The 12,635-nt window shown below is 46.1% G+C and overlaps 1 protein-coding gene across 1 annotated transcript; it reads right to left on the bottom strand.

The window, feature by feature from the left end:
• Positions 1-5,780: 5,780 nt before the first annotated feature.
• Positions 5,781-6,236, bottom strand: LOC131008030 (uncharacterized). Its single transcript, XM_057934934.1, has one exon. It carries the CDS (start codon positions 6,234-6,236, stop codon positions 5,781-5,783), a length of 456 nt encoding a protein of 151 aa, XP_057790917.1.
• Positions 6,237-12,635: the final 6,399 nt, after the last annotated feature.

The following is a 12,635-nucleotide window of genomic DNA, read 5'->3' as shown; positions in this document are numbered from 1 at the left end:
ATAGATCCTCATAGGCACTTTATCAACATCAAAATGGAGCACTAAACATCCAAAAGCATAGAAAATATGAAATATATCTGAGAATATGATCAATTTAGGTACAAGCCCAGAATACTAAACTACGAATACAGCAGCGGAAAGATAAAACATAATAAACCAAAAGAAAGTACAAAACAAGGCAGCAAAACGAAAAAAAATTAATGCAAACCATAGCCAATCTCCATCCCCCTCCCCCAAACTTATTAAGGAGCAAATGCTCAAAAATAAGTTTGAAGAGAATAATAGATGTAGGCTATGGTAAGCATACTTACAGTGATAATCTCATCAAGAAAGAGGTCCTCTAAAATTACTGTGAAAGTCCTGGAACTGTCGGAGGTACTCCTCTTGCCATGCTTGCTGTTGAGCGTACTCCTGCTGCTGTCTCTCAGCCTGCTCTCTCATGTAGGCGTCCATGGCCTGCTGCTGCAACCGAACAGCGGTGATATCGGTGTGCATCACAGTAAGCTACGCACCATGGTTCTCCTGTGTCGCCATCATCTGCTCGGTTGACGTCCGCAGCTACTGCATCCTGTTCATGAGCTCGGTAAGATCATGGTGAGCTCCATGGGCTACCTTTGCCTTTGCCTCCAACTCGGGTCCTTCCTCATCTTCGTGAACATGAGCATCCGGCTCAACTCCCTGCTCTCCTACCATTGCCCTCTTATGGGCGGGCGTGTTTGACGAAGCTGTCGTTTGAGCTTTGTGCAAATAAAATATCATGTGCCCACAACTAGACTAGCTAGTGGTAAGTCCAGAGTCGAATCCACAGGGAACTGAGCAGTAACTTCTTTCGCAAGGGTGTCACTAAAAAGGTTTTGTCTCCTGCAGTGTTCTGACCACAACGTGCTTATGGGCAGAACGGGGTTTCCAACTAAAACTGAAATAACAAGGTAGATAAATCAAATAACAAAACAATTCTGACTTGGGTTCGAATCACTAAACATGAACTGGACACTCGATCATTGGTGCAAAGATAATTACTATACTCGCATACCAGTGGTTATAGGCATAAGAATTGTTGCGCCCCTATTGTCACTCGTCACGCACGCAAAAACCCCTTGCCCAATCTATCCTTGCAGTGTATGATCCCTTAGAAGGGTCAGCTAATGGAAATCAACTACCCCGGACAACATCCACGCTCTCTGCGATAGCTTGTCGCTAGTTGTGCTTTGCCCATAATGCTTTAAGAACTAGATAGGCCCACTTGACTCTTACGCCGATATTTCACAGCAGTCACGGCTCCAACACTCGTTGTACTATTTTGGAGGTCGATGGCGTTTCGCCTTATGCCCAAATTATTACTTGTGACCAAAACTCCCTAGTTAACTAGTGATCAATTAATTAACCAAGTCGTTACAGCCTTATTGGAATCAAACCTAGTGTATCGGGAATATGCTTGTACAGTTGTTATGCCCAAATTAGACCTCTCGAGTTAAGTGTTCATGCTTATATCATCTTGCCCAAATCAGAATATAAAACTTAGCCGAACATAAAGTAAATAACACAAGCAAAAGATATAGAGGAAGACATAACTGAAATTGAAAGTGCTTAAAGGAAAATATAAGTACCTACGGCCAAAAGTGCCGTGCAAAACATGTACGAAAAAGTACTAGATTATGCCCACAGCCCGAGCTAGCTTCCACTTCACAAATACTTGCTCAACAGGTTGGTTTTTCAGCACCCTTGGCTTTAGAAGCTCTTCGGGTATTTATAGGAGTGATTAGGGCAACGTAAGGCCCAGCCCATGATATTGCGACCGGATCCATGCAAGCATGGAGATGCTAATCCCTTTCAGACCTAATCTTCATGAAGATTTGTTTCCTTTTGGATAAGGCGGTGGTTTTGCCTCATCGGTCTCTTTTGGATAGTTGCCGCCTTCGGCCCATATCGAACTCCCACTTGCAGTCCTCCCTCGCCCGCCTGTTGTGCCTCCGTCTTCTTCCCTTGCCTTCCTCCTCTTGCCTGCCAGCTCTCGTGCGGTACTTATGGGCATATGGGACGGTTTTGCCTCCATTCCCCTTGCTTCCGACGCATACCACTTTCACGAGAGGTGACAACACTTTCGACCCCTGGAGCACCTCTTGCCCACAAGCTGGTCCTGCCACAGAACTACGCCCTCCCAGGCGACCAAACAACACAAACAAAAGGAAAAAAGACTCGATCTAGACCTAAAACAGACACAAAAACAGAGCACAAACTTGGGCTCATCACACGCACACACTTTAAACACGATTGTCCTCAAGCGTGCATGCATGATTTTGCCCAAGTACAAACACAGACGAAACAGACACACAAAACATAAGAAAAATGAAAACACATAGCATGCTATACTTTCTCAGTCCAACAGAAAAATGAAGATTAAGAGAAGCAACCAGTAGTATGATCAAACAAACAAAAATGCCATCAGTTGAGTCAAGATCGGGTTCTGGGCATAAGGATGTTCCTCGCCTTTCACTCTTTCTCTCAAGTGTTTTGGCTCGTGTTTACACTCCGGACATCTTGATTAGGTTCTGACCATATGCTTGCCTATCTTCTATTGTCTTCCCCTTTAGTCAAAATCCTAGGTGTATCTCATTAGGTCTTTCATTGGTTGTAATGTGGATTAAGGCATAAGGTGAGAATTTTTTTGGTACGAGGCTAAGGTCATTCTGAACTTCATTCTGGGCATATGACTTCCCAGATTTTTAAAACCCTTACCTATTCTTGCGGGCCTAAGCACATTCTTCCCTTTATTCTTCCTCCTTTTTTTTTTTCTTTTTTTTCTCTTTCTTTTTTTTTTCTTTCTTTTTTCTTTCTTTTTATTTATGGACTTTTTTCTATAGTGGGATAAAATTTCCCATTTTTGCAATTTGTATTAGTCCTGCCCATAAGGTCCACCACACTATCTTCCCTTCTTTTGCCCTTAAGTTCAGTCTGACCGGGATGGCTCAATTCTGGGCAAATTATAAGTGAATTCGAATGAATTATTAAGCTCAAAGGGGCTGCAAGTGATAGATGTAGGGTCGGTTGATTTGGCTCTATGGACTAAAGAAAGAAATGCCTAAATCATTTAACACACCTAGACTATGTACACAGGGTTCGACTAAGAATCAAGGCAAGTTCTAGCATTACCCTAAATCAAGATGTCAATATTCACACAATGAAAGAAAGAACTGTTATGGGCATACAACAGCAATTATAAAAGCTCAAATCCTCACATGGTATGCCCAAATCCCGATCCATTGTCCTCAACTACATACGACATAAAGTTCGTAGATTCCTACTTACAAAATTGAACTCTTAAATCATCAAAACTGGAGTAACCTTGATCATACAACATGCTTGACACAAGACTCTAAAACATCAAAAAGAGATTGGGTCTTCCCTCCCACTCACACACTTTGCCTTAAGGTGTGAGAACAAAGATTACCCAGTGCAACAACAACAAAGGCCTTGGCCCCCCCCACACACACACTTTGCTTTGAGCAAAGTAGGTGTGTGGAGGGGGTCAAGGAAAACAACAAATACAAACAAAGCAAAACGAGAAAAGGTAAACAAAAAAAAACACAGAAAATGGCCTTTGCTTTGGGTTCCTGCACCAAGTGTGTTACCTTTTGGGCAAAACACCGGTGCAGGCAGAAGGTTACCCTTCCCGCAGCTTTGGCCAGACGGATTCAACAAACAAACAGAACAAACACACAAAAACACAACAAAAACAAAACAAAACAAAAAACTAACAACCTAGGGAGGGTGAAATTCAAGGGGCAGGTGCAGGCGGGTACCTGAACCCTTGGTGCTTGAAGAAGGCCAGAAGGGCCTTTTGGGTTGCTGCCAGTGCAACCTGGGTCTCCACGATCATGGACTCAATCCTGTCCAGCTGACTTCCCTCTTCCTCTGACTCTGACTCGTCCACCTTCTCTTTTCCTTTGCCCACAGCAGGGCTTTGGCCTTCGGCCGCTGAAACTTCCCTCTCGTCTGGGTTGGTATATTTGGGCACACCACGGTCCATCCTGACATCCTTCATGCGGAACAGGGCTTCGATGTTCAGCTTCTCCGCCTCAATCTTAGTGTTCCCCTCCTCGATCTCAATCTCATTCACCTGGGCAAATACGGTGGTGAACTGGATGCAGGAGAGCCTCTAATTAGGCTTGCTGATGATAGAGTCGATGTGCTCGATCATAAAAGCTCCAAAATTGAGCTTCACCCCGCTATGCATTGCCCAAAGGATGTAGAGATCCTTTTTGGACATAGCATTCCCGCTGTCAATTTTGCCAAAGAGGGAGTACGAGAGGATGCGGTGGCAAACCCTCAGGGCTGAGTCGCGAATCCTATGCCCTTTGACCTTTTGGGTCCTGAACTGTCCTCCATCGCCGATCTCTGCCCACATGACATCCCACTCCTGTGCAGTGAAGGTGGGAATTCCTCTATTTGCGTCCTTGTACTCCTTCTTCTGCAGGTCCTTCAGCTTCACCATTCCCAGATTGAGGTTGAGCTCATTCACGGACATATCCCTGGTTTCTCCCTTCATGGAGAAGCTCATGCCCAGAGGCCCGCAGGTTGGGTTGATGTCCACTTGCATCGAGTCAAACACTTCCCTGACCACCTCCTCATATGCGTGCCCCGGTCACTTTAGAAATGCCTTCCAGCCAATATTTTTGAAGTATTCCTTCACTTTGTCCATTATGCCCAAAGGCTCCAGTGCGTCCATATCCGGGATCTTGGGCACAGCGATTCCTTTCGCTGTCTTCTTCCTGCTCCTCGGTGCTGATGTCGGCTCTCCCTTGATCATTCGGATCGGGGTCGGGGCCATCACTTTCTTTCTTCTTTTCGCCGGAGTTTCCTCTTGCTCTTCGCTGGACTCCCCCTGCTCCTCCTGCATCACTGAACCCGAGGGTTCATTTATCTCATTGGATGATCCTTCGGCCGACGTGGCCGATTTCTCGGCCGCCGGCTTCTTCCTCTTTGGAGCGGTGGGGGTCTGCTTCTTCTTAGATAGCTCTTCCTCGCCTTTCTTCGCCACTTTCGGTGTGGCCTTGCCTTCTCCTTCGGCTGCATGCTGGTCGCCGGTGCCGAGTGTGGGGACGTCTATCTCCGCCGTGAGTTGCTCGATGACATTTTCATCCACCGGCGAGGGGCTCTCGGCTTGCGGCAGAGTTTTAGATGAAGGGGTTGGTGTGGTTTCCATCGGGAATGGTTTCCGACGTGGGGTTTTCTTCGAAGCTTTGGATTTCGACAGTGTGGGGCTTTCTCTGGTGAGATCGATCTCCGTGCCTTGGGGTATGCCTCGGAGTTTATTTTTGGGTCTGGTGGAGACCATGTTGGTTGGGTGGTGGTTTTGTATGCTAAGGGCCGAGAAAGGGGGTGGTGATTATGGGAAGTTGGATGGTTAGGGTAGTGACGTCGTGGGTAGAGGTTTTAGGGTTTTGGGGGATAGGGCTGACAACTGTCACTTGATGTAACGTGCATCAGGCGGTTTCAGCCGCATTTTGCTTGAGACCCCCCTTCTGCCCTGGGATTAATACTCCTCCATTTGACTGCTTGTGCCCATAACTGCCTTTCCTATCTCTGCAAAGACAAATTCAAATCCCCGCGAAGGCGGGAAACTCAAACTCGCCCATTGCTGTGGGCATAACCTCGTTCCTAGGCAAGCAAAAAAAAAGAAAAACGAAACAAACTAAAAGAAATAAACAAAATGGAAACACCAGGTTACCTCCTGGCCAGTGCTCTATTTATCGTCCCGAGCATGACGTGATACCTTTCAATCAACCCAGGATGTTTGTGGCTGGGTCGAGATCCAATTCTTTTCTAGCGTCGGGTTTATGCCCATAATAGGCTTTCAACCTTTGTCCATTCACCTTGAACACTCCTCTAGACTTTGGATTCTTGATCTCGACGGCCCTATTCGGGAATTGGGTTTGCACTTCAAATGGGCTGGTCCATTTGGTACTCAGCTTGCCTTGTGCAAATTTGAACCGTGTTTGGTACAGGAGAACCTTTTGCCCAAAGCTGAATTGCTTGTTTGTGATCAAGGCATCGTGGCTTTTCTTCATCCTTTCCTTGTAGAGAACAGCATTGTCGTATGCCTCCCTTCTGATTTCTTCGAGCTCTTGGATCTCTAGTTTCCTTGTTTGCCCTGCCTTATCCCAGTAATAATTCACTTTATTCACTGCCCAGAAGGCCTTGTGCTCCAATTCCACCGGTAGATCACCTCTTGCCATACACCATTCGATATGGTGACATCCCGAATGGAGTTTTGTATGCAGTTCGATATGCCCATAAGTCATCTTCCAACTTAAGACTCCAGTCCTTCCCTGTAGGGCCAACGGTCTTTCGCAAAATCATTTTGATGATGCGATTTGAGAGTTCGGCCTGTCCATTGGCTTGTGGGTGGTAGGCTGTTGAGACCCGATGTTGGACACCATATTTTTTTAACAGGTTCTCGACCGAAAAATTGCAGAAGTGAGATCCTTGGTCGCTGATGATTGCTCTGGGCACACCAAACCTGTAAAAAATGTTAGTCTTCAAAAAATTCACCACTACCTTTGAGTCATTTGTTGGGGATGCTTTTGCCTCCACCCACTTGGAGACATAATCCACCAAAAGTAGGATGTACAAGTTTCATCTCGAACTGGGAAGGGGTCCCATGAAGTCCATCCCCCAACTGTCAAATATCTCCACGGGCATAATGGGCATCATGGGCATTTCATTCATCCTGGTTATGTTCCCTTCTCGTTGGCATTGTGGGCAGTTCTTGCAGATCGTGTAGCTGTCCTTAAAAATTGTCGGCCAATAAAATCCACATTCTAAAACTTTGGCTGCAGTCCTCTTATGCCCAAAATGTCCCCCACACTCCTTTGAATGACAGAATTGTAGGATGCTTCCTTGCTCTTCTTGTGGGATACATCTCCGTAACACTTGGTCCCCGCATTGTTTCCACATATACGGTTCGTCCCAAATGTATTCCCTGCTGTCCTTGGCCAACTTCTTCTTCTGGGCATAAGTGTATCCAGGTGGCACATATCCAGAACATAGGTAATTGCATAAGTCTGCATACCATGGGTCTTCCCTTCTTCCTTGGGCATAGAACAGTTGTTCATCCGGGAACATCTCCTTGATTGGTTCCCCCTCTTCCTTCCTTACGATCCTGCTTAGATGATCGGCCACTTGGTTCTGTGCTCCAGCCTTGTCCTTTATTTCTACATCGAATTCTCATAGAAGTAGGACCCATCGGATCAACCTGGGCTTGGACTCCTTTTTGGCTAAAAGGTACTTCAGGGCCTCATGATCGGTGTAGACTGTGGTCTTCCCCCCGAGCAGGTAAGACCTGAATTTTTCAAAGGCGAACACCACCGCCAACATCTCCTTTTCAGTTGTGGAATAATTGATTTGGGCTCCATTCAGTATCTTTGAGGCATAGTAGATGATGTGACTTTCCTTTCCCCGCTTTTGCCCAAGAACTGCCCCTATGGCATATCCACTGGCGTCGCACATTACCTCAAAAGGCATTCCCCAGTCAGGGGGTTGTATTATGGGTGTGGAGATAAGATTGTTCTTCAAAATCCGGAAAGCCTCCTTGCAATCCTCATCAAAATTCCACTCCACTTCATTCTGTAGCAATCTTGTCATGGGTTGAGCGATTTTTGCAAAGTCCTTTACAAACCTCCTGTAGAATCCAGCATGCCCAAGGAATCCTCGTAACTGCTTGATGTTCGTTGGGTATGGTAGCTTGGCTATGATTTCAATCTTTGCTTTGTCCACTTCTATTCATCTGCCTGAGATCACATGTCCGAGCACAATCCCTTCTTTGACCATAAAGTGGCATTTCTCATAGTTCAACACCAAACTCTTGTCAACGCACCTTTTGAGTATCTTCTCCAGATTGGCTAGGCATGAGTCAAAGGTTTGCCCATAAACCGTGAAATCATCCATGAATACCTCGATGCAGTTCTCAAGGAGGTCTGAGAATATGCTCATCATGCATCTTTGGAATGTGCCCGGGGCATTGCATAGCCCAAATGGCATCCTCCGATAGGCAAACGTTCCGAAGGGACAAGTGAATGTCGTTTTGCCCTGGTCCTCCTCTGCAACCCAAATCTGCATATACCCCGAGTATCCATCCAGAAATCAAAAATATTAATTTCCCGCAAGTCTTTCCAGCATCTCATCGATGAAAGGCAAAGGGAAGTGATCCTTCCTTGTCTTCTGGTTGAGTTTGCGGTAATCAATACACACCCTCCAGCCGGTTTGTAATCTTGTAGCAATCAACTCCCGGAATTCATTTTCCACCACTTATATGCCCGACTTCTTGGGCACAACGTGTACTGGACTTACCCACCTGCTATCGGACACGGGGTATATTATGCCCAAATCCAATAGTTTGAGTATGTCTTTCATCACAACTTCCTTCATGGCTGGATTTAGCTTCCTCTGGGGGTCCCGGACTGGAACTGCGTCTTCTTCCAGTAATATGTGGTGCATGCATACTGTAGGGCTTATGCCCTTAATATCGGCCAGGGTCCATCCAATTGCTTCCTTGTACTTCCCCAAAGTCTCCTTGACTTTGTTCTCGTCCTCGAGTGTTAACTCTGAATTGATGATTACGGGCACAAGTCGGTCTTCCTCCTTCAGGGTAGGGATTTTCAGAGCCTCAGTGTGGTTGACCCCTTCGCTCCATGCATTTAGTATCTTCACCGCCTCTTGCAATGATTCCTCTGGCAGGTCCTCCTCGGTTATGCCATTCTGGATTATTGCATCATATAGCTCATTGAATGCTGTTCTGGGCAAAACCTCCTCAACAACCTTCTCGATCATGTCGACACTTTTCACCATCTCTGTGTCAACTAGATGTTTCATGGCATTGTATATGTCGAAAGTCACTGTCTCCCCTTCGAACTGACATGTTAGCTTGCCCGTATCACAATCAATGCGAGTCCTGGCAGTCTTTAGAAATGGTCTGCCCAAAAGCATAACCGGATCCCGTGCTTTTGACTTCCCCATGTCGAGAATGTAGAAGTCTGCTGAAAAGATGAGTTCCTCTACTTTGACCAAAACGTCTTCCAATATTCTCTCTGGGTAGACATTTGACCGATCTGCCAATTGGATTACCACTCGGGTAGGTTTCAGTGGTCCTATCTCCAGTTCCTGGTACACGGATAAGGGCATAACGTTGATGGATGCTCCTAAGTCGAGCATTGCCTTCTCCACCTTCATGGTTCCTATTACACATGGGATGTAGAACATGCCAGGATCCCCACATTTTATGGGCATATCTCTTTGTAAGACCGCAGATACGGACTCGCCCACTTGAAATTTTGCATCATCAGTGTATTTGACCTTCCGAGTGCAGAGTTCCTTGAGAAATTTCGCGCATCTGGGCATAGAGCGTAGCGCGACCAAAAGGGGCATATTGACCTCCACCTTTTTGAAGATTTTCACCAGTTCGGTTAGTTCTTCCTTCTCTTGTTCCTTGGCCATTCTGCCTGGGAAAGGGATTATGGGCTCAGTCTGGCTTGATTTCTCTTTTCCCTTCCCTGTTGACTTTCGCTTGACCTCTCTTTCTTGGGCAAGTTCTTCCTCATCCGCCGATCCCATTCCGACTTCCTCGTTGATCTCTAGCTCTTCTTGGCTTTTCTTGTTTACAACCTCGGGTAACTCTTTTCCTCCTCTGAGTGTCATAGCATTCACCTTCTTCACCTCCACTTAGGAAGGGAGTTCCCCTTGTTTGCTTTCAAGTCTGGCGACTGCTTGGGCAAGATGTGATAGTTGAGAGTTCACATTCTGCATTCCTCCTCGCGTCTCCATTATGAACTTCTCGGTCTCTTGTTGGAATTTCACTTGTTGTTGGGCCATTTGATGCACAAGCCCTGATAGGGAGGATCCTCTTGCCTGTTGAGGCTGTTGCGAGTATTGTGGTGGATTACTCGTTTGCCCTTGGTTTGGCCCCAAAAAGTTATTGTTGCCGTACCTAAGGTTCTCGTGTTGTCTCCACCCCTGATTGTTATACTGCTGCCTGTAAGGCTCAAAGGGTTTCTGGTGTTGCCCACCGCTATTTCCTCCTGGCTGTTGCCCGATAGCATTAAGCTCTTGCTCTTCGAAAAGTTGTGGACATTCATCGGTTGCATGCGAATTTGCCATGCAAAGTTGGCATGTCTTCACAGGCTTCCTAATGTTGGGAATCCCTTGGTTGGGTGTTCCTTGGTTCGTTATGAATTTCTCGTACATGTTGCACAGCTTGTCCAACTTGTCATCTTGGGCAGAAGGAGTTTGCACCGGAGTAGTTCTAACTATAGTCCCTTCCTCATCTCTCGATTCCTCGACCATATCGGCTATGAGTTTGAAAGCCTCCGCTGCGGGCTTGTTTAGGATTGATCATCCGCATGCAGCGTGTGACCATTGTCGATCTTGCCTTCGGAGTCCTCCCACGAAATACCGAATAAGGTCATGATCCGGTATTTGGTGTTGTGGGCATTTGGCCAACATTTGCTTGAACCTTCCCCAATACTCATAGAGGATTTCTCCTGATCCCATCTTTATGTTATTTATCTGAGTCCTCAAGTTCTGGATTCGGGCGGCCGAAAAGTATTTTTCCAAAAACTTGCTTTGCAACTCCTGCCAGGTCTGAATGCTTCATTCGGGCAAATCATACAATCACTCCCTCACTCCTTCTAACAGTAAGAACGGAAAAGTGAAGAGTCGGATGTACTCGCCAAGGGCTTGACTGGCGGTGCGCACTGTTCCACATGCTATCTCAAAGTCTTGGAGATGCCTTTGAGGGTCCTCTCCGGGCATATCACTGTACTTGGGCAAAATTTGGATGAGAGTATGCTTCAGCTCCCAATTTCCAGTGATCTCCGGTAGTACTATGGCTGATGGCTGGAGGTTCAAGTTGTTCGGAAACATCATGTCTCGGAGGGTCTTGTTGGCGTTTTCATTCTGTGGTTCCGGAATTTCTGCCATCTCTCTCTCTGCTTCTAACTGCCTCTCTCTTGCCTGTGCTTCTTGTTCTGCCCTGCGTCTGTTGCTGTTGTTCAGTCGGACAAGTCGCTCAATCTCCGCGTTGAACAAAAGACCTTCGTTACCTGCACTCCTGGTACGACGAAGCAACATACATTAAGGCAAAACTCACACTAAAATTACAAAAGAAATTACTAGCGCTCTCAGTTCCCCGACAACGGCACCAATTTGACGAAGCTGTCATTTGAGCTTTGTGCAAATAAAATATCTTGTGCCCACAACTAGACTAGCTAGTGGTAAGTCCAGAGTCGAATCCACAGGGAACTGAGCAGTAACTTCTTTCGCAAGGGTGTCACTAAAAAGGTTTTGTCTCCTGCAGTGTTCTGACCACAACGTGTTTATGGGCAGAACGGGGTTTCCAACTAAAACTGAAATAACAAGGTAGATAAATCAAATAACAAAACAATTCTGACTTGGGTTCGAATCACTAAATATGAACTGGACACTCGATCATTGGTGCAAAGATAATTACTATACTCACATACCAGTGGTTATAGGCATAAGAATTGTTGCGCCCCTATTGTCACTCGTCACGCACGCAAAAACCCCTTGCCCAATCTATCATTTCAGTGTATGATCCCTTAGAAGGGTCAGCTAATGGAAATCAACTACCCCGGACAACATCCACGCTCTCTGCGATGGCCTATCGCTAGTTGTGCTTTGCCCAGAATGCTTTAAGAACTAGATAGACCCACTTGACTCTTACGCCGATATTTCACAGCAGTCTCGGCTTCAACACTCGTTGTACTATTTTGGAGGTCGATGACGTTTCGCCTTATGCCCAAATTATTACTTGTGACCAAAACTCCCTAGTTAACTAGTGATCAATTAATTAACCAAGTTGTTACAGCCTTATTGGAATCAAACCTAGTGTATCAGGAATATGCTTGTATAGTTGTTATGCCCAAATTAGACCTCTCGAGTTAAGTGTTCATGCTTAGATCATCTTGCCCAAATCAGAATATAAAACTTAGCCGAACATAAACTAAATAACACAAGCAAAAGATATAAAGGAAGACATAATTGAAATTGAAAGTGCTTAAAGGAAAATATAAGTACCTACGGCCAAAAGTGTCGTGCAAAACATGTACGAAAAAGTACTAGATTATGCCCACAGCCCAGGCTAGCTTCCACTTCACAAATACTTGCTCAACAGGTCGGTTTTTCAGCACCCTTGGCTTTAGAAGCTCTTCGGGTATTTATAGGAGTGATTAGGGCAACGTAAGGCCCAGCCCATGATATTGCGGCCGGATCCATGCAAGCATGGAGATGCTTATCCCTTTCAGACCTAATCTTCATGAAGATTTGTTTCCTTTTGGATAAGGCGGTGGTTTGGCCTCATCGGTCTCTTTTGGATAGCTGCCGCCTTCGGCCCATATCGAACTCCCACTTGCAGTCCTCCCTCGCCCGCCTGTTGTGCCTCCGTCTTCTTCCCTTGCCTTCCTCCTCTTACCTGCCAGCTCTCGTGCGGTACTTATGGGCATAAGGGACGATTTTGCCTCCATTCCCCTTGCTTCCGGCGCATACCTCTTTCACGAGAGGTGACAGCACTTTCGACCCCTGGAGCACCTCTTGCCCACAAGCTGGTCCTGCCACAGAACTAC

This window comes from Salvia miltiorrhiza, chromosome 2 (genome assembly GCF_028751815.1).
Source record: "Salvia miltiorrhiza cultivar Shanhuang (shh) chromosome 2, IMPLAD_Smil_shh, whole genome shotgun sequence".
Taxonomy (NCBI): domain Eukaryota; kingdom Viridiplantae; phylum Streptophyta; class Magnoliopsida; order Lamiales; family Lamiaceae; genus Salvia; species Salvia miltiorrhiza.
Note: the sequence above shows the minus strand (reverse complement) of the source record. Positions and strands in the feature narration are given on the sequence as shown.

Excerpts from the sequence above, each read along its gene's own strand:
- LOC131008030 (XM_057934934.1), bottom strand. The coding sequence starts at position 6,236 with ATGGCAAGAGGTGATCTACCGGTGGAATTGGAGCACAAGGCCTTCTGG.